Genomic DNA, 23,350 nt, shown 5'->3' with positions numbered 1-23,350 from the left:
GGCCTATCCCCAGGTGCATGTCTTTGGAGGTGGGAGGAAGCCGGAGTACCCGGAGGGAACCCACGCAGTCACGGGGGAGAACATGCAAACTCCACACAGCATCATCTCTTCGATTACCTCGTGATTCGACGCGCCTCCAGATGGCTCGGCGAGTCCTTCCTCCTCTTCCTCATCGGGGAGTAGAATTCGCGTCTCCGTCGCTTCCTGCTGGACTTGTGCGTGACGTCCGTCTCTCTGGAACTGGACGTCCGCCGCCTTGATCGCGACCTGCGAGGCAGACGGGTGAAAAATGTTGTGGTCTCCGTGACAGGACCGCGGTTCCCCGGCGATGATCGGTTGGTGGCTTTGGTGGAGTTCACCTGTCGTGGCTGTATCTGGAGTAGCTTCCCCTGGAGCTGCTGCTGCTCACGCTGCCTCGCCGCCTCCGAGCCGGAGAATAACTCGGCAAACGCGAGTAGGACCTGCAACCAAGGAGCGAGCCTTAAGATCTAGAAGATTTCCAAAGTGTCATTCCGTGTAATTCACACCTAACAGAGGACAAGCTTCGAGAGTGGCGTCCCGAGTATCTGGAGCTGCCTGATGATCTGCACCTCTTCCTTCTCCTCCTCTTCTTCTTCTTCTTCTTCCTCCCTCGGCTCCGTGACCTTCCGGAAGACTCGCTCGCCTCCTGGGAGCAGCCGGAAGTCTCAGAAGATCTCATGACGTCAACCCGACATCCCAACATGACGTGTTCTCTGTGAGGGAAACATTTGTTGGAACGGTAAGTGAGGATCTTCAAGCAGTTTTTTTCTTATGGCGCCCTTGGCTCACTTCAAGGGTGCCATGAGTGCAGATTTGAATAGACATCGGATCTGAGAGGGCCGCAGTCACCCTGACATTATTCGTTGTCGAGGCTTTGATCAAGTCTAACAGGGTGTGCCACATTTACGTTGGTAAACCTCACTCCCGACAACTTCAAGAACTAGCTGGGTTACACAAGGACCTACAAGACAACTGCTTCCAAACAGTCCAAACTGTCCTCAACTGTCATCTTGGGATTTCGAAGTTTGACACCTTTCAACTCATTCTGCAAGATAAAACCCACGACAAAAATGCCCCCTTCTCCTTTGTGGAAGGGGGGGGAAAAGGTCCGGTGGCCATGGATGAAGTGCTGGCTGTCCAGAGTCGGGACCCGGGGTGGATCGCTCGCCTGTGCATCAGTTAGGGACATCTCTGGGCTGCTGACCCGTCTCCGCTCGGGATGGTCTCCTGCTGGCCTCACTATGGACTGGACTCTTACTATTATGTTAGATCCACTATGGACTGGACTCTCACTATTATATTAGATCCACTATGGACTGGACTCTCACTATTATGTTAGATCCACTATGGACTGGACTCTCACTATTATGTTAGATCCACTATGGACTGGACTCTCACACTATTATGTTAGATCTACTATGGACTGGACCCTCACACTATTATGTTAGATCCACTATGGACTGGACTTTCACTATTATGTTAGATCCACTATGGACTGGACTCTCACACTATTATGTTAGATCCACTATGGACTGGACTGTCACAATATTATGTTGGATCCACTATGGACTGGACTCTCACAATATTATGTTAGATCCACTATGGACTGGACTCTCACTATTATATTAGATCCACTATGGACTGGACTCTCACTATTATGTTAGATCCACTATGGACTGGACTCTCACTATTATGTTAGATCCACTATGGACTGGACTCTCACAATATTATGTTAGATCCACTATGGACTGGACTCTCACTATTATATTAGATCCACTATGGACTGGACTCTCACTATTATGTTAGATCCACTATGGACTGGACTCTCACACTATTATGTTAGATCTACTATGGACTGGACTCTCACACTATTATGTTAGATCCACTATGGACTGGACTCTCACTATTATGTTAGATCCACTATGGACTGGACTCTCACACTATTATGTTAGATCCACTATGGGCTGGACTCTCACACTATTATGTTAGATCCAGTATGGACTGGACCCTCACACTATTATGTTAGATCCACTATGGACTGGACTCTCACTATTATGTTAGATCCACTATGGACTGGACTCTCACTATTATGTTAGATCCACTATGGACTGGACTCTCACACTATTATGTTAGATCCACTATGGACTGGACTCTCACAATATTATGTTAGATCCACTATGGACTGGACTCTCACTATTATGTTAGATCCACTATGGACTGGACTCACACAATATTATGTTAGATCCACTATGGACTGGACTCTCACTATTATGTTGGATCCACTATGGACTGGACTCTCACTATTATGTTAGATCCACTTTGGACTGGACTTTCACAATATTATGGTAGACCCACTCGACGTCCATTGCATCCGGTCTCCCCTAGAGGGGTGGGGGGGCTCTCCATAAACTTTATTTACGATTTACACAACGTCCAACTTCACTGGTTTTGGGGTTTGTAAAATATGTCGATTTCACACAGGTTTCAATATCAGAGGTGGCATCCCTCAAGGCTCAATCCTTCGCCCCAACCAGTTCCCCCATGAACATGCAATGTAGTGTCACTTTACCTCAAGCTGTCGTCCCTGCAGGTTTTGCACAGCGAGGCGTAGCTTGTCACCGAGTTCCCTGAGTCGGAGACGTCGTCCTTGTCAGTGAACTGCATCGAGGCGGCGCGCCGACGCTCCGCGCTCTTGCCGTCGGCGGCAGTTTTGCAGGAAGGCGGCGACGACGTGTCGTTGCCCGAGTCATAATCGTGCGCACCGTGACGGGATGTCGTCCCCTCTAAAAGCTTTGACGACAAACTCTGTAAACAAACAAAGAGGCCGGGGATTAAAAAGCGAGAAGAACCTGCTAGCTGTTTTAACACCACTGAGAAATCATCCCATTCCACCCTCGTATCCCCGTGAAAACTGAAGCAATTTTTGTTTCATTTAATTCCCGGGAGCTCAAACCCTGACAAGATAAGAAACATGCAAATCTGAGGCATGCAGGTAAACACAAAAAGAAAAGTCTAAACTCACTGAAGTGTCAGGAAAAAGACTGAGATCTGAGAAAAGTGGCTCTAAACTAAAACACAATCATGAAAAACAACACATAGAGGTTGCGTGAAAAAAACCATCTACTGGCTCTATTTCTACGGCAGAAAGGGAAAGAGGAGCCCCCGTTGTCGCTCAGATTGGACAAACATGACATCAAAAATGGCTTGTATGTAGCACAGAAAGAAGGCAGCAGTGTAAGTAAAAGAGCCTTCATGGCTGTGCCTCCTGCTATCAGCCTGCAGAACCTACATGAACATCCCTCAATCTGCGGACAGCATCCACTTACCAATCAAGATTTCCTCCTTAAGTAGGGAAGGTGTAAGAAAAAGGGGGCAACATAAGTGCATCATTAGAGTCGTCAATTGCAAGAAAAAGACAATAACTCAGAGCCACTTTGACTTTTTTTTTTGGAGTGGGACGTCCCGGAGTATTGCGTTCAAAAGACGACCTTTTTACCGCCATTGGGTCTTGGAGTCTTTCTCATTCACACTTTAAGGAAAGTACAGGTAAAAGCCAGTAAATTAGAATATTTTGAAAAACTTGATTTATTTCAGTAATTGCATTCAAAAGGTGTAACTTGTACATTATATTTATTCATTGCACACAGACTGATGCATTCAAATGTTTATTTCATTTAATTTTGATGATTTGAAGTGGCAACAAATGAAAATCCAAAATTCCGTGTGTCACAAAATTAGAATATTACTTAAGGCTAATACAAAAAAGGGATTTTTAGAAATGTTGGCCAACTGAAAAGTATGAAAATGAAAAATATGAGCATGTACAATACTCAATACTTGGTTGGAGCTCCTTTTGCCTCAATTACTGCGTTAATGCGGCGTGGCATGGAGTCGATGAGTTTCTGGCACTGCTCAGGTGTTATGAGAGCCCAGGTTGCTCTGATAGTGGCCTTCAACTCTTCTGCGTTTTTGGGTCTGGCATTCTGCATCTTCCTTTTCACAATACCCCACAGATTTTCTATGGGGCTAAGGTCAGGGGAGTTGGCGGGCCAATTTAGAACAGAAATACCATGGTCCGTAAACCAGGCACGGGTAGATTTTGCGCTGTGTGCAGGCGCCAAGTCCTGTTGGAACTTGAAATCTCCATCTCCATAGAGCAGGTCAGCAGCAGGAAGCATGAAGTGCTCTAAAACTTGCTGGTAGACGGCTGCGTTGACCCTGGATCTCAGGAAACAGAGTGGACCGACACCAGCAGATGACATGGCACCCCAAACCATCACTGATGGTGGAAACTTTACACTAGACTTCAGGCAACGTGGATCCTGTGCCTCTCCTGTCTTCCTCCAGACTCTGGGACCTCGATTTCCAAAGGAAATGCAAAATTTGCATGGTTGGGTGATGGTTTGGGGTGCCATGTCATCTGCTGGTGTCGGTCCACTCTGTTTCCTGAGATCCAGGGTCAACGCAGCCGTCTACCAGCAAGTTTTAGAGCACTTCATGCTTCCTGCTGCTGACCTGCTGAAATAAACATTTGAATGCATCAGTCTGTGTGCAATGAATAAATATAATGTACAAGTTACACCTTTTGAATGCAATTACTGAAATAAATCAAGTTTTTCAAAATATTCTAATTTACTGGCTTTTACCTGTATGTCCTTGTGTTGCCCAATCAGAACACTGGCATGCATTTTTCTGCTCATACTTACCGTCATCACCCCGATTTGTACGTTGTGGAATTTGGGTTGTGCTAATTTTATCACTGGACTGTGGCGACCCCTATGGGAGACGTGCTAGTGGTGACGGGTAAGCTGTGTTGACGCTGCACTGATACTGTGTCGCTGTTTCGTAACGGTGCCATCTGCTGGATTAAAAAAGTCCCTACATTTCACCTGCAAATAAAATTAATAGCTTTGGTTTTTTTTTCCCCTAACGAATAGCTTTGCAGAAATATGAAACACGCTACACTGGTACTCGGATTTTGTCACTCGTGGGCCGAAAGAAGCGCTTACTGATAAACATATCTTGGCGCTTCCCGGTTAATTGACGCAGCAGCTGTCTCGGTCACATGTTTTTTCATCGACGTTTCTGTCATGACTAGGAGGTTTGCCCTCCCGTGGTGCAAATGAACATTTGGACCAGACATGGCGTGAAGGTGAAGGCATATTTAATTTTACTATAACAAAAAGAACAAACTAAAGGCGTGCACAAGGCGGAAGTACAAACTTGACAAATGAAACCAATACTTGCACGTGGGCAAAAAACTAAGGACATGAACAAAAGTCGCTAACTGTGGCATGAATCGAAAAAACTTACTTGGACAGGGCATGAAGTACGCGGAGGTAAACAAGAGTGTGACAGGGGTATGATGTCGCCAGACAGACAGCCTGGCAACTGGAAGCTTAAATAATAGTGACATGGTTAAAGACAGGTGCGTGAGTCGTGAGGGCAGGTGAAAACTAATGGGTTGCTATGGTGACAAACAAGAGTGCACAATGAGTCCAAACGTGGAACAGGTGAAACTAATGGGTAACTATGGAAACAAGACAAGGGAGTGAAAAGCCAGAAACTAAAGAGTCCAATAACTAAACAAAACAAAAACATGACATGACTAAAACAAAACATGATTACACAGACATGACAGTTTCTTGGGGAAAAGGTATTTTGCTTCTGTAACGTTTAAACCCAGGGGTCGGCAACCCAAAATGCTGAAAGAGCCATATTGGACCGAAAATACAACAAACAAATCTGTCTGGAGCCGCAAAAAAGCCTTATATAAAAGTGTTATAATAAAGGCAACACATTAAGTGAGTGTCTCAGAGGGACCTCCGAGGACAAAGCTACGAACAATGGGAGACCGGGCTTTCTGCTCCGCCGCTCCCAGTCTGTGGAATGCTCTCCCTGACCACCTGAGGGCACCACAGACTGTGGATGCTTTTAAAAAAGGCTTAAAAACCCTTATTTTAAAAAAACAAACTTTTTTTTTTAGATATATGCATACTCGTTTTAGCTATTTTGCTGTTCTAGATTTTTTTATTGTATTATCTTTTTATTTTTATTTTTTTTTTTAATACACAGTAGCACTTTGAGGTTGTTTACTCAATGTAAAGTGCTTTTTACAAATAAAATCTATTATCATTATTATTAATATTCTTAGATAACGCCTGGAAATTACTGGCTTAAAACTGCCAAAGGTATAGATGTGTGTGTCCAAGTTAAAGAAACTTCTTCTAATGGATTTATTACAATCTTTGCAAGCTGGTTAACGTTTGCTGTTGTCTAGGACAACATGGTAACGTTTGCTGTGGTCTGGAACAACATGGCAATCAGAAATGCAGCCAATATTACACACAGATAATGTGTCATGATACATGCAAATCTAAATTAAACACACAGAGGACATAAGTAAACATTAAATGAGCATAATGATGCAATATGTATTCACAGCTAGCCGAAATAGCACGTTAGCATGGATTATTAGCACGCCACGCAAGTCAGCAACATCAACAAAGCTCACCTTTGTGCATTCACGCACAGCATAAAACGTTTGGTGGGCAAAATGACACAAAGAAGGAGTGGCATAAAACACGTCTTTCTGTGGCAGCAACTGAGAAAGCTGAACAGGTAAACCAACTACGGTGAGTTCAAGGACCGCCGAAATTAGAAGGACAAAACGGCGCTGAAGCATAAAACATATTAAACAGTGGGCTTTCTAACAATTAGGAAGGCTTGTGTCATGTTTTTCCTCCTACACAAACATTATTAAAACAACAAATATATGTTTGCCCCATCTATTTCCATTTTTGAAAAATTGCTCCAGGCAGCCACTAGGGCGGTGCTAAAGAGCCGCGGGTTGCTGACCCCTGGTTTAACCCATGGCTACATGCTAACATAAGTAACACAAGTTAATGATTGCTTTATGCGGACAATTAGTTGACATTTTGCTCGACGACGGCCGTCTTTTTTAACCGATCTTGCTCAAATTTGACCCACACGTGCTTGTCGGGCCCCGAAAGGTGTGTGCCAAATTTCAGTTACGGCGGGTGTTTGGAAGAGCTGTGTGAGAAATTTCAAGTCAATCGGTCTTATAGTGTTTATTATTTAACAGAAGAATAATAGCACGGGCAACACATCACGGGACACTTTTTACACCATTTTTGTGTGCAGAGATACAGGAGTAGAAGAGTTAGCTGACACATAAATATACAATCATTAAAACATTAGCCTGTGGTTAACTTATTTTTACATATTTATGACATGTCGAAATTGTTCAAACGTCTCGTGATTCTTTTTTATTTCCATTGTTCTCCTATGCCAAATGCCAACTCACGCTAACTCATATATATATATACACTGCAAAAAGTCTGTGTTTAAAAACAACAAAAAATAATACAAAAATGAGGGGTATTTTATTTGAACTAAGCAACATTATCTGCCAATAGAACAAGAAAATTTGGCTTGTCAAGACTTTCCAAAACAAGTAAAATGAGCTAACTTCAATGAACCCCAAAAATACCTTTAAAATAAGTATATTGTCACTAATAACAAGTGCACTTTTCTTGGTAGAAAAAAAAAGAGCCCTTTTTGCTCAATATGTTGAAAAATATTCTTAAATGAAGTAAATGCTAGCGCCATTATCTTGACATAATGATATGTGCTCAGCATTATACTTCTTAAAACCAGAAAACTTACACTAAAAACTAATTTATTGATCTTAATGGAAAGGCAACAAGGCAACCGCTTGTTACTCTCGAGGTCTCCTAGTCGCTCAGGCAAATCATATTGTCTAAAAATGCATTTTTCCATGGATAACATGACATCATCGCGCCAAGTGCGTGCTCTTTCAGTCAATTAGTGCGCATATATACAGCCCGGCCCCCGGCCAAAACATTTTTAATTGTAATTTTGAGGAATTTATTTGAATGTGCATGAACTATTTCTGTTAAAAATTGTTTGAAATGTCAAAAGTTTAAATATTAACTGTCAGTTTACTGTACTGTGCCAACTGTACTACTATATGAGTACGTGTTTTCTATTGTTTCATTGAAAATAAAACAGCAAAGTCCATTTGGCTGTCATCCGTTTTAATTATGAGACACAATTGTGTCAAAATCATGATTTTTTTTTTTCATGCTTGAAATAAGAAATGATTACTTTTAAAAAGTAGTTTTATACTTGTGAGTGTTGATGACTCAGCTTTGCAACAGTTGATATTCTAGTTTCAAGCATGTTGTACTCAATATAGGTCATCAAATCTCAGCAACAAGCTGTAATATCTTACTGACATCATTTAGGACCAAAACACTTAAAACAAGTAAAACACTCTGACATAAAATCTGCTTAGTGAGAAGAATTATCTGATTAGACAGAAAATAAGCAAATATCACCCTTATTTGAGATATTTAATCTTACTTAGATTTCAGTTTTTGCAGTGTATATATATATATATATAAGGTTTATTTGAAATAGGGACAGATACAGAAACATAGATATCTGAATTAGTTATCCAATGTATGCATCATAGTGTTTGTAGCCAAAGCTAATTTACAACACTTGTCCCCAACAACAACAACAACAACACAGATCCAACATCATTAAAATAGGAAAATAAAAAGAATAAGGCAAAGATGAGTCGATAATAATGATAATAGTAATAATACAGACAAAGTGCAAACTAGATAAAAAACAATAATAATAATAAGACAGACAAAGTGCAGACCAGATAAAAACCAATTAGTAAAAATTGAGTTTGAGTTTGAGTTTATTTGGAACATGCAAGCATACAACATGATACGTCACAATCTCCAGTTTCTCTTTTCAACATGTTCGAAAAGGAGTAGGAAGAAGCAGAGCTTATTTAATCCTACCCCTTTTCTTTTACATAACAGTTGCTAAAACTTTTGTTCACTTCCTGTTCTCAATGTATTCACAATATACTCCATAAGTAATCACAATAAAAATAAGTAAATAAATAATAATTGGTGAAGTAAGTTACATTTCATATGATGAGATAAGTAAGATTATTTTGAGAAGGAAAGAATGGATGAATTAAATAAATTCAGAATGTTTATCATGGTTCTTCTTCTTTGTACTTTGTAAACACTTTAAGTTTGAAGAGTTTCTTGAAGTGGATCATATTAGTACATTGTTTGATTGCTTTGCTTAATCCATTCCAATATTTAATTCCACATACTGATATACTGAAGGTCTTAAGTGTTGTAGGTGCGTACAAATGTTTTAAATTACATTTTTCTCTAAGATTATATTTCTCCTCTTTTTTTGAGATTAATTGTTGTATATTCTTGGCTATCAGGTTATAATTTGCTTTGTGAATAATTTTAGCTGTTTGCAAATTCACTATGTCGTGGAATTTCAGTATCTTTGATTCAATAAATAAAGGATTTGTATGTTCTCTATATCCAACATTATGTATTATTATAACTGATCTTTTTTGTAACACCGTTAATGAATGAAGTGTACTTTTGTAGTTGTTTCCCCATATTTCTACACAGTAACTCAGATATGTAACACTAGCGAGCAGTAGAGAATATGAAGTCATTTTTGGTCTAGAACATGTTTTGCTTTATTCATTATTGACGTGTTTCTTGATACTTTATGTTGTATATTTTTTACGTGAGATTTGCAGTTCAATTTATCATCAATCATTATACCAAGAAATTTGGTTTAATTTACTCTTTCAATTTGTATTCCGTCTAATTATATTTGTGTTTGACTTTCTCTTCTACTGTTACCAAATAGCATTATTTTAGTTTTACTGAGATTCAACGATAGTCTGTTTTTGTCAAACCATCTTTTTAATTTGTTCATTTCTTCTGTTATTATTTGTAGTATGTTCTGTGTGTTCTCTCCTGAACAAAACGCTGTTGTATCATCCGCAAATAATACTAACTTTAAATCTTTTGTAACTTTACAAATGTCATTTATATAGAGATTGAATAATTTAGGTCCTATTATTAATCCCTGAGGTACACCACAGGATATATTTAGCGTTGTAGACGTGTGTTCGCCTAGTTAGTTAAAATGAGTAAAAACTAAACATGGGAACACGATTGTTTCTCAACTACACTCTTAGAAATAAAAGTGCTAAGTAGAACCATATAAGGTTCTTCGGCTCGTCCTCATAGGAGAACCCTTTTTGGCTCCAGGTAGAACCTTTTTATAAAGGTTCCACCTGGAACCCTTTCGGAGGGTTCTACCTAGAACTGTGTGTGTAAGGTTCCACCCAGAACCCCCCATGAGAGGTTCTACAAAGAACCCACGCAGGGAGTTCCACTAAGAACCCTTTCATGTTTCAAGGGTTTCATCTAGAACCCACACAGGGAGTTCCACTAAGAACCCTTTCGTATTTCAAGGGTTTCATCTAGAACCCACACAGGGAGTTCCACTAAGAACCCTTTTGTATTTCAAGACTTTCAACTAGAACCCACGCAGGGAGTTCCACTAAGAACCCTTTCGTATTTCAAGGGTTTCATCTAGAACCCACACAGGGAGTTCCACTAAGAACCCTTTCGTTTGTCAAGGGTTTCATCTAGAACCCATGCAGGGAGTTCCACTAAGAACCCTTTCAGGTTTCAAGGGTTTCATCTAGAACCCACACAGGGAGTTCCACAAAGAACTCTTTCATGTTTCAAGGGTTTCATCTAGACCTGACACAGGGGGTTGTAAAAACATCCCTTTTCAAAGGTTTTCACCGATAACCGTCTTGTCTTCTGAGGGTTCTATGAAGAACCATATTGTATTCTACAGATCAGTTTAGTTCATATTATATTGTGGTCATTTATCATGTTGACATTGAACAAACATTCAAAACATTTTAATGAGAAAAACATTTATTTAAAGATAGGCACCATTATTGGCAAATGTTATCAGGAAGTATGTCCCTGGTGACACAGGATCTTAGCCATGCTTTCAACAATCCCTGAAGAACTCTTTCTTCCAAAAACGGTTCTCTGGATCAAAATAGTTCTTACTGGAACCCTTAGTGTTAGTGAGAACCCTTTTAAAACCAATTATTCAGAAAATGGGTTTTAAAGGGTTCTCTGGATCAAAATGGTTCTTACTGGAACCATTAGCGTTACCAACCCTTGAAAAACCCTTTCTTCGGGAAAGGGTTTTTCAGAAGCAAATGGTTCCAGTTAGAACCTCAGCCCTTGTAGAAGAACCCTTTTAGAACCCTTATTTCTAAGAGTGTAGCCACAATTGTGTTAGTTTTTTGAAAGTGACAAGTGCAGGTATTCTTTTCAAAGTGTCAGGTAGAGAGTTCCATAGTTGTGCTCCTTTTATTGAAAAGGCAGTCTGGGCAAAAGATGTGGAATTTAACTCTGAATAAAAAATTCAGAGTCATAGGTGACTCTGAATTACCTTTGTGCTTAAGTGCTTTTATTTGTCCAATCAGAGCTTGCAAATCAATGCCGCTGATTCAGCACTAGTAAAGCCGCCTATTTGAGGATATTCAGGCTAAGGCGCAATTCAACCTATTGGATTTTCATTAAAACCTTGTTTTTCCACGCCGTGTAATTACAAACATCCATCTGTGCAATTAGCAAAGTGGAAGGGAAATAAGAGCGAATCAGAATTTCGGGATTAAGTTTGTCGGCCGGAAGCTGTCAATCATTCAGTCAATTAAGCATTCAGGCTAATTGTCTTTTCTGACTGCCACTAATAACGCATCATTTGGGTATTCAATTACAGCCACTTAGTCTCTTTTCCTTGGCGCCGGTCCAGTCCACTTCATGTTTACACCGATTCCAAAGCAGTCCATAATTAGCATCCATGATGGCAGGGCGGTCCAACAAACGAGCAGTTTAGACAGTTTTAATGACTGAATGGCGCCCGTTAGGACTTCAGGTACACTCTTAGAAATAAGGGTTCTAAAAGGGTTCTTCTACAAGGGCTGAGGTTCTAACTGGAACCATTTGCTTCTGAAAAACCCTTTCCCGAAGAAAGGGTTTTTCAAGGGTTCTTGGTAACGCTAATGGTTCCAGTAAGAACCATTTTGATCCAGAGAACCCTTTAAAACCCCTTTTCTGAATAATTGGTTTCAAAAGGGTTCTCACTAACTCTAAGGGTTCCAGTAAGAACTATTTTGATCCAGAGAACCGTTTTTGGAAGAAAGAGTTCTTCAGGGATTGTTGAAAGCATGGGTAAGATCCTGTGTCACCAGGGACATACTTCCTGATAACATTTGCCAATAATGGTGCCTATCTTTAAATAAATGTTTTTCTCATTAAAATGTTTTGAATGTTTGTTCAATGTCAACATGATAAATGACCACAATATAATATGAACTAAACTGATCTGTAGAATACAATATGGTTCTTTATAGAACCCTCAGAAGACAAGACGGTTATCGGTGAAAACCTTTGAAAAGGGATGTTTTTAGAACCCCCTGTGTCAGGTCTAGATGAAACCCTTGAAACATGAAAGAGTTCTTTGTGGAACTCCCTGTGTGGGTTCTAGATGAAACCCTTGAAACATGAAAGGGTTCTTAGTGGAACTCCCTGCATGGGTTCTAGATGAAACCCTTGACAAACAAAAGGGTTCTTAGTGGAACTCCCTGCGTGGGTTCTAGATGAAACCCTTGAAATACGAAAGGGTTCTTAGTGGAACTCCCTGCGTGGGTTCTAGATGAAAGTCTTGAAATACAAAAGGGTTCTTAGTGGAACTCCCTGTGTGGGTTCTAGATGAAACCCTTGAAATACGAAAGGGTTCTTAGTGGAACTCCCTGCGTGGGTTCTAGATGAAACCCTTGACAAACGAAAGGGTTCTTAGTGGAACTCCCTGCGTGGGTTCTAGATGAAACCCTTGAAATACGAAAGGGTTCTTAGTGGAACTCCCTGCGTGGGTTCTAGATGAAAGTCTTGAAATACAAAAGGGTTCTTAGTGGAACTCCCTGTGTGGGTTCTAGATGAAACCCTTGAAATACGAAAGGGTTCTTAGTGGAACTCCCTGTGTGGGTTCTAGATGAAACCCTTGAAACATGAAAGGGTTCTTAGTGGAACTCCCTGCGTGGGTTCTTTGTAGAACCTCTCATGGGGGGTTCTGGGTGGAACCTTACACACACAGTTCTAGGTAGAACCCTCCAAAAGGGTTCCAGGTGGAACCTTTATAAAAAGGTTCTACCTGGAGCCAAAAAGGTTTCTCCTATGAGGACGAGCCGAAGAACCTTATATGGTTCTACTTAGCACTTTTATTTCTAAGAGTGTACCAAATATGGGTTCTTGCTTATAAAGCACTACACACAAAAACTAAGTCATCTTTTTTCATAGGCATCCGTTCCAAACTTGATCTGAGGACCCGTCTGCCAGCATCTATGGGATGTTCTGTATGAGTCCAAACCGTCTCCATCAAATATGGATGAACTAATCATCTCCGAGCACACCCTGCGTGGACTTATACGACCGCCGGAGAAGACCCATTCGGACGGGTCCCTAATCTTCTGCCAAAATGATTTCTGTCTGGGCGTGTTGGCGTTTTATTGCACATATTTCTACATCGCCGACGACATCGAACTCCAGCTTTTAGGTCTGGAAACTATCCAAACATGAAATATTCTCATTATTGTTGTATATAACTTGAACTCTATTATCATAAACCAATATACAGTACAGGCCACACATTCTCATTCAATGTGTTTTCTTTATTTTCATGACTATTTACATTGTAGATTGTCACTGAAGGCATCACAACTATGAATGAACACTTGTGGAGACTTGAAATAACTGAAAACAATGTTTTATATTCTAGTTTATTTAAAATAGCCAGCCTTTGGACCCCACGCCCCAACCCAACACCCTCGACGCAAATCCCATAGGGGTGATGGAAGGATGGTCAGCGCAGAGAGCTGCGGCCTACCACCATGACCCCGCACTCCCTTCCCTCTGTTGCTAGATCAGTGGTTCTTAACCTTGTTGGAGGAACCGAACCCCACCAGTTTCATATGCACATTCACCGAACCCTTCTTTAGTGAAAAATAAAACGTTTTTTTCAAATTCAAGACAATGTTATATGTTTTTGGTAACACTTTAGTATGGGGATGTCATGTCTGTGTGATCATGTTTTGTTTTAGTAATGTTCGGTTTTGTTTTTGGACTTTTTGTGCACTTTTGTTTTGTTTTGTCACCATAGTTACCCATTAGTTTCACCTGTCATGTCACGCACCTGTTTTGAGTCACGCACCTGTTGTTAATCATGTCTGTGTTATTTAAGCTTTTCATTTTCTGTTGTTCGGGCTGGTGTCATAATGTCAGGACTTGGACTATGGAGTTTTTGTTTTCCCAAATTCTCTTGCATCTTGGGAAAACAAAAAACTCCATAGTCCAAGTCCTGACATTATGACACCAGCCCGAACAACAGAAAATGAAAAGCTTAAATAACACAGACATGATTAACAACAGGTGCGTGACTCAAAACTGTTCATAACTTTTATGGACAGAATTTCTAGGCGCAGTCAAGGCGTTGAGGGGATCTGGTTTGGTGGCTGCAGGATTAGGTCTCTGCTTTTTGCAGATCATGTGGTCCTGATGGCTTCATCTGGCCAGGATCTTCAGCTCTCACTGGATCGGTTCGCAGCTGAGTGTGAAGCGACTGGGATGAGAATCAGCACCTCCAAGTCCGAGTCCATGGTTCTCGCCCGGAAAAGGGTGGAGTGCCATCTCCGGGTTGGGGAGGAGATCTTGCCCCAAGTGGAGGAGTTCAAGTACCTCGGAGTCTTGTTCACGAGTGAGGGAAGAGTGGATCGTGAGATCGACAGGCGGATCGGTGCGGCGTCTTCAGTAATGCGGACGCTGTATCGATCCGTTGTGGTGAAGAAGGAGCTGAGCCGGAAGGCAAAGCTCTCAATTTACCGGTCGATCTACGTTCCCATCCTCACCTATGGTCATGAGCTTTGGGTCATGACCGAAAAGACAAGATCACGGGTACAAGCGGCCGAAATGAGTTTCCTCCGCCGGGTGGCGAGGCTCTCCCTTAGAGATAGGGTGAGAAGCTCTGTCATCCGGGAGGAGCTCAAAGTAAAGCCGCTGCTCCTCCACATCGAGAGGAGCCAGATGAGGTGGTTCGGGCATCTGGTCAGGATGCCACCCGAACGCCTCCCTAGGGAGGTGTTTAGGGCACGTCCGACCGGTAGGAGGCCGCGGGGAAGACCCAGGACACGTTGGGAAGACTATGTCTCCCGGCTGGCCTGGGAACGCCTCGGGGTCCCCCGGGAGGAGCTGGATGAAGTGGCTGGGGAGAGGGAAGTCTGGGCTTCCCTGCTTAGGCTGCTGCCCCCGCGACCCGACCTCGGATAAGCGGAAGAAGATGGATGGATGGATGGATGGCGTGACTCAAAACAGGTGCGTGACATGACAGGTGAAACTAATGGGTAACTATGGTGACAAAACAAAACAAAAGTGCACAAAAAGTCCAAAAACAAAACCGAACATTACTAAAACAAAACATGATCACACAGACATGACAGGGGAACATATTCTAAGTAACAACAACTTAATTTAGAGTTATTTGGACACTAGAGGAACATATTCTAAGTAATAAAGACTTAATTTAGAGATATTTGGTTAGGGTTATGGTCAGAGGGTTAGGGTCAGGGTTAGAGGGTTAGGGTTACAATAAGGCCATGCCGATTAAAGCATTAATAAGTACTTAGTTAAGAGCCAATATGTTACTAATTTGCATGTTAATAAGCAACTAATTAATGGTAAATATGTTCCCCATACTAAAGTGTTGCCATGTTTTTTTACTGGTGCACAAAATGAAGCGTGCATGAACATCACCTTGTTCAAACAACAAAACCAACACAGTGCATAAACTCACAACAAATTACACACCTGGAAATCAGTCAGCTGTTGCCGTATCCGTAATACACCGATAGGGAGAAGTTTGTATTTACACGAAGAGTCGGGTGTGTCTTGACCTTCGCCGAACCCCTGAGGCCGACTCACCGAACCCCTAGGGTTCCATCGAACCCAGGTTAAGAACCACTGTGCTAGATATCTCGAGATGTACGTTGTAATATGTATTTGTGCTTTGCTATGGAGGTTTTTTCCCCACTCCAGACTGGGCCCCCTTAGGAGCCCAGTCTAGATTGTATTTTTTTACTCATCCTTCCCCAGCGTTTTACCTTTTTCCCCATCTTTTACGGGGCGCCTTATGGCGACCCATCAGCGTTTCTGTTCTCTAACCCTGTACACTGTTTGTTTGTCTAATCTTGAACGGGTGAAAACAAAGTTTTGTTGTACTTGTACAATGACAATAAAGACCTATCCATCCATCTATCTATCTTTGCTCTAAATACTTTTTCGCACAGTCTTGGCATTCTCTCGATGAGCTTCAAGAGGTAGTAACCTCTTGAATCCAGAATGGATTAAGCAAAGAAATCAAACAATGTACTGATATGATCCACTTAACCTCTAAAGGCCTTAGTTGGCCACATGCGTGGACAGCACCTTTTAGCTCTTATTTCCAAAATTGTGTACACTACTGAATTGGGGTCTTATGGCCACTTATGTGGACACTTATACTGCCATCTGGTGGTGTCAGAAGAGTATAACATACAATGGAATTTGGAAAAAAGAAAAGTGTAAAAATAAGAATGAGTATGTCACTAAACATGAAGTACACGTTTGTGTACTTATGGACTAAGTACATCATATCAAAAGATGATTTTTAGTTTTTATTCTAATTAGGGTCCAATGAGCCCAAATACCAAAGAGAAATAAAAAAATCATGTAAACAAACAGCTCGGGCCTTAAGAGGTTAAAGAAACTCTTCAAATTTAAAGTGTTTACAAAGTACAAAGAAGAAGAACCATGATAAACATTCTGAATTTATTTCATCCATCCATTCATTTTCAAGATGATCTTACTCATCTCACTATATGAAATATAACTTCACCAATTATCCATCCGTCCATTTTCTACCGCTTGTCCCTTTTTGGGGTCACGGGGGGTGCTGGAGCCTATCACAGCTGCATTCGGGCGGAAGGCGGGGTACACCCTCGACAAGTCGCCACCTCACTTCACCAATTATTATTTATTTATTTATACATTTTATTGTTATTACTTATGGAGTACATTGTGAATAAATTGAGAACAGGAAGTGAACAAAAGTTTTAGCAACTGCTATGTGAAGGGAAAGGGGTGGGATTAAATAAGCTCTGCTTCTTCCTACTCCTTTTCGAACATGTTGAATAGAGAAACTGGAAATTGTGATGGATTAAGGCGCCGGTCTCTTCGGAGGCCTTGGGTTCTAATCCCACCGCTGCCACCAATGTAGCCGAGTGTCCTGGGTTCGTCTATACTGTGTACTTATCTAATAAGATAATAAACGGGAGACATTAGTATGAGGGGCCGTTAGGGACATTATTCAGAATTACCTCTTACATACACTACTGAAATGCTCTCACATAAACAACTGAAATGCTCTCACATAAACAACTGAAATGTTTCTCTCTCACACACACTACTGAAACACTCTTATACAAACTACTGAAACACTCTTATACACACTACTGAAATGCTCTCACATAAACTGAATTTTTTTTCTCACACACACACACTACTGAAACACTCTTATACACACTACTGAAATGCTCTCACATAAACAACTGAAATCTTTTTCTCACACACACACTACTGAAACACTCTTATACACACTACCCAAACACTCTTATACACACTACTGAAATGCTCTTACATACACTACTGAAATGCTCTCACATAAACTGAAATGTTTTTCTCACACACACACTACTGAAACACTCTTATACACACTACTGAAATGCTCTCACATAAACAACTGAAATCTTTTTCTCACACACACACTACTGAAACACTCTTATAGACACTACTGAAATGCTCTTACATACACTACTGAAATGCTCTCACATAAACTGAAATGTTTTTCTCACACACACACTACTGAAACACTCTTATACACACTACTGAAATGCTCTCACATAAACAACTGAAATCTTTTTCTCACACACACACTACTGAAACACTCTTATACACACTACCGAAACACTCTTATACACACTACTGAAATGCTCTTACATACACTACTGAAATGCTCTCACATAAACTGAAATGTTTTTCTCACACACACACACTACTGAAACACTCTTATACACACTACTGAAATGCTCTCACATAAACAACTGAAATCTTTTTCTCACACACACACTACTGAAACACTCTTATACACACTACCAAAACACTCTTATACACACTACTGAAATGCTCTTACATACACTACTGAAATGCTCTCACATAAACAACTGAAATCTTTTTCTCACACACACACTACTGAAACACTCTTATACACACTACTGAAACACTCTTACACATACTACTAAAATGTTCTCACATAAAAAACTTAAATCTTTTTCTCACACACACTACTGAAAGACTCTTATACACACTACTGAAACACTCTTATACACACTACTGAAATGCTCTTACATACACTACTGAATTGCTCTCACATATGTAAGAGGTAAGTCTGAATAATGTCCCTAACGGCCCCTCATACATTAGAGCAGGTCCGGTAGACACCACTTTTTTAATGTTAACTTCACACACACCCTACGTCACAGCTCTACGGCAAATCTGGAGGGACAAAACTCCTCCTCCTCACCTAACACTCTCCGGTAACTTGGGACACCCTGAACTGTTTGTTACAGTATCAAGTTGTATGCATGCATGCTCCAAATAAACTCAAACTCAACTCAACCTGAAATGGTTTTCACGTCGCAGGTGTGCTTGAAGCTCATGGAGAGAATGCCAAGAGTGTGCAAAGCAGTAATCAGAGCAAAGGGTGGCTATCCTTTTGAAGGAACTAGAATATAAAACATGTTTTCAGTTATTTCACCTTTTTTTTTGTTAAATACATAACTCCACATGTGTTCATTCATAGTTTTGATGCCTTCAGTGACAATCTACAATGTAAATAGTCATGAAAATAAAGAAAATGCATTGAATGAGAAGGTGTGTCCAAACTTTTGGCCCTTACTGTATGCCAAATATTAGTCTAATACCCTATAACAATTATTACATATTTTAAAAATATAATACAAATAAGTGAATAGCTCTTGGATAACGCAGACTAAAACTGAGAATGATTTTCCAATTTTTTTAAATGCATATTCTATTGTGCAGGTGTGCCTAATGAAGTGTCCAATCCCATATGTTCCATTATACATGTAAACAGTTCCGAAGAGTACTTACGCCGCCGGTGGAGAGGACCGATGGATATTTTGCCCCTGTTTTTACTGATTTGTGCACCATCACGCCATTGGTTCCGTCATGGGCGAGCGCCATGCGTCCCGGCGTCTGACGGGACTCACTTTTTTCGACAAAGTGTCTGACAGGGGGAGAAAAAAACAAATCCTCATCAGAAATCATTCAAGTTCACAGTTACAGTAATTGTTCAAAACTGTGTATAATGTTACAGTAGGCAAAAATATTAAATATACTTTCTAAATAAAATCTCTGCCTAAGTTTGAGAACCAGTGATATAGAGGATCTTTGACTGGCATTTGTTGTAAAAAGCCCTTAAAAACAGCAGTGCTCCTGTCTTGACATAAAGGATCTTTGACAATGTTTTTTTCTAGTAGTTGCTCAAAAACAGTAGCGAATTCCTGTCATATAGAAACTTTAGTCTTGCATTTTTGGCGATAAGTCCTCACGAACAGCAGAGTGCTCCTGTCACATAAAGAATCTTTGACAACGGTAAGTTCTTAAAAAAAGCAGAGGACATCCGTCGTAGAGAGAATCTTTGACTAAAATTGTTGTAGTACGTCGCTCCTATCATATACGCGGGCTCCATCTAGTGATATGCCAAAGAACCACTTAATGAAATATTTAAACACAGTGTTACTGTTCAAACTGTGTATCATCTTACAGGGGCCAAAAATAGTAAATACTCTTGTTAAATAAAACCTCTGCCTTGTTTTTAATGAACACATAGGCCTATAGAGGATCTTTGACTGGCATTTGTTGTAAAAAGCCCTTAAAAACAGCAGTGCTCCTGTCTTGACATAGAGGATCTTTGACAATGTTTTTTTTATACTAGTTGCTCAAAAACAGTAGCGAATTCCTGTCATATAGAAAACTTTAGCCTTGCATTTTTGGCAATAAATCCTCACAAACAGCAGAGTGCTCCTGTCACATAAAGAATCTTTGATAATGGTAAGTTCTTAAAAAAAAAGCAGAGAACATCCGTCATATAGAGGATCTTTGACTAAAATTGTTGTAGTACGTCCTCAAAAACAGCAATGAGCGCCTATCATACACGCGGGCTCCATCGAGTGATATGCCAAAGAACCACTTAATTAAATATTCAAACACAGTGTTACTGTTCAAACTGTGTATAAACATATTAAAATACACTTGTTAAATAAAACCTCTGCCTTGTTTTTTAATAAACACATAGGCGTATAGAGGATCTTTGACTGGCATTTGTTGTAAAAAGCCCTTAAAAACAGCAGTGCTCCGGTCTTGACATAGAGGATCTTTGATAATGTTTTTTTTTTCTAGTAGTAGCTCAAAAACAGTAGCGAGTTCAAGTCATATAGAAAACCTTAGTCTTGCATTTTTGGCAATAAGTCCTCACGAACAGCAGAGTGCTCCTGTCACATAAAGAATCTTTGACAATGTTAAGTTCTTTAAAAAAAAGCAGAGAACATCCGTCACATAGAGGATCTTTGACTAAAATTGTTGTAGTACGTCCTCAAAAACAGCAATGAGCTCCTATCATATACGCGGGCTCCATCGAGTGATATGCCAAAGAGTCACTTGATTAAATATTTAAACACAGTGTTACTGTTCAAACTGTGTATAATGTTACAGTGGCCAAACATATTAAATACTCTTGTGTTACGGCTCAGACTCCTGCCACGGCCGCTCATCCATCTGTGCGCTCCAGTGGACGGTAAATAATAAACAGTTCCTCTTTCAAGCATAGGTTGCATCTTTTATTACCACTATTGTAAGGTGTGCTGGATGCAAGAATTTGCCATGTTATTGAATATTCAACATTATTGTCTTTGAGGTCCCAAATGTGTTTGCTGAGTTCTGTGGTATTTCGCAGGTTTTTGTTCCTGAAAGAAGCCTTGTGATTGTTCCATCTGGTTTTGAATTTGCCCTCGGTTAATCCTACATATGTGTCGGATGTGTTAATGTCCTTGCGTATTACCTTAGATTGGTGGACAACTGATGTTTGTAAGCACCCCCCGTTGAGGGGGCAATCAGGTTTCTTTCGACAGTTACATGCTTTGTTGGTTTTGGAGTCGCTCTGTCTGGGGGTCGACGGCTCATTTGCAATTGTTTTGTTGTGGTTTGAGATGATTTGTCGTATATTGTTCATGCAGCTGTAGCTCAATTTAATGTTGTTCTTGTTGAATACTTTTCTTAGGGTGTTGTCTTTGGGAAAGTGTTTGTCAATCAGATTGAGGAATTTGTGTCCAATGTTCGTTGAGACGTTTTTGCTGTATGGGGGGGTTGTACCAGATGATGTCGTTTCGTTTTCTGTTCTTTTTTGGCTGGTTTCCTGGCGTGGGTTCATAGGTGAGGGTGAAATTGTATCCGCTTTCATCAAGGGCTTTTTGGTACGGGGGGGTTGCTTGGTCAAATTCAGCTTTGCTAGATGACAGCATTATATATATATATATATATATATATATATATATATATATATATATATATATATGTATATATATATATATATATATATATATATATATATATATATATATATATATATATATATATATATAATAAATTATTGAACATTCCTAACCCCTGGTGTCTGTTGCCGTCACCTCCCTTAGTCTAACCATAACATCTTGTTAAATAAAACCTCTGCCTTGTTTTTTAATGAACACATAGGCCTATAGAGGATCTTTGACTGGCATTTGTTGTGAAAAGCCCTTAAAAACAGCAGTGCTCTTGTCTTGTCATAGAGGATCTTTGACAATGTTTTTTTTATACTGGTAGCTCATATAGAAAACCTTAGTCTTGCATGTTTGGCAAAAAGAGAGTGCTTCTGTCATATAGAGGATCTTTGTGCAAGTGTTTATCATTAAAAAAAAGTGTATTATTATTGTTTTTTGAGCGGACAATTCCAGTTCTTCAAATCGATGGACGCTTGGCAAGTTGGCAGAATAACAAACAGCTTTCCTTTTTCTTTCTTCAAATATCTGTTTACAATCTCACAGCCACAAAGAAGCGGATCAATATTTCACAGAACTTAACACAAATATTTTTGGTGTGAATACATATTGAATTAAGAGTCAATGGCGGTTCTATTTAGACTTTAAAAAAAAAATGCATTTATTAGCAGCTGTTGTTCCCTTACAGGAGGTAAAAAATCCCACTAAAATTCCACAGTGGCGTTAAAGCGCAGGCTTAATATAAAAAAAATGACTTCCTCAGCCAATATGTGGTCCACTGAAGTGAATATAGCGAGCGTTTCCTGTGGCGCTGTGATAAGAGCGTCACCTCCGCTTTATCAGTCATCAAGCTGGCCGGCAGACACCTCCAGGTGATAAAAGATAAAAAAAACAGGACTGGTAATGATGGTGAGAGAGGAGGAGAGAGTGGCTTCCCTACCTGTCCTCTGCAGATGATTGACAGCAAGAACTTATCGAGGCTGACCTCTGGCGGCGGCGCTTTCGACGCGAGCGAGTCCTCGAGCTGAGAGGTGACGAGCACACAGGAGGGGGGAAAAAAAAGACTCAAAATGTGCAAATATGATAAGCATACAGTAGGTAAGAACAGCATCTTTATTTAAATGATGAAATAATGAGTTTGATATGCTATATAATTAGGATGATCATGATTGATAGGAGTGTTTTTAAAAAAAAATTGTATTAAAATGTTTTGTTTTTTTGTTTGTCTCTCAGTTCTTATTTTTTAATTGAATTGAATTGTACACTGCAAAAAGTGAAATCTAAGTAAGGGTGATATTTGCTTATTTTCTGTCTGATAAGATCATTCTTCTCACTAAGCAGATTTTATGTTAGAGTGTTTTACTTGTTTTAAGGGTTTTGGTCCTAAATTATCTAAGTAAGATATTACAGTTTGTTGCTGAGATTTGATGACCTATATTGAGTAAAACATGCTTGAAACTAGAATATCAACGGTTGCAAAGCTGTGTCATCAACACTCACAAGTATAAAACTGCTTTTTTAAAGTAATAATTTCTTATTTCAAGCATGAAAAAAAAAAAAAATCATGACTTTGACACAATTGTGTCTCATAATTAAAACAGATGACAGCCAAATGGACTTTGCTGTTTTATTTTCAATGAA

The 23,350-nt window shown here is 40.1% G+C and overlaps 1 protein-coding gene across 2 annotated transcripts in view; it reads right to left on the bottom strand.

Annotated features, from left to right (window-relative positions):
- Nucleotides 1-23,350, bottom strand: part of srrm4 (serine/arginine repetitive matrix 4) — a 166,783-nt gene that overhangs the window by 6,688 nt on the left and 136,745 nt on the right. For both annotated transcript variants that reach the window (XM_061932599.1, XM_061932608.1), the window contains 6 exons: nt 22,650-22,733; nt 19,266-19,401; nt 2,591-2,826; nt 528-734; nt 360-461; nt 118-267 (listed from right to left, as the gene is read on the bottom strand). In XM_061932599.1, the coding sequence (XP_061788583.1) occupies nt 118-267; nt 360-461; nt 528-734; nt 2,591-2,826; nt 19,266-19,401; nt 22,650-22,733 (915 nt within the window). The remainder of the gene's footprint in view (nt 1-117; nt 268-359; nt 462-527; nt 735-2,590; nt 2,827-19,265; nt 19,402-22,649; nt 22,734-23,350) is intronic.

This window comes from Nerophis lumbriciformis, linkage group LG03 (assembly GCF_033978685.3).
Source record: "Nerophis lumbriciformis linkage group LG03, RoL_Nlum_v2.1, whole genome shotgun sequence".
Classification (NCBI taxonomy): domain Eukaryota; kingdom Metazoa; phylum Chordata; class Actinopteri; order Syngnathiformes; family Syngnathidae; genus Nerophis; species Nerophis lumbriciformis.
Note: the sequence above shows the minus strand (reverse complement) of the source record. Positions and strands in the feature narration are given on the sequence as shown.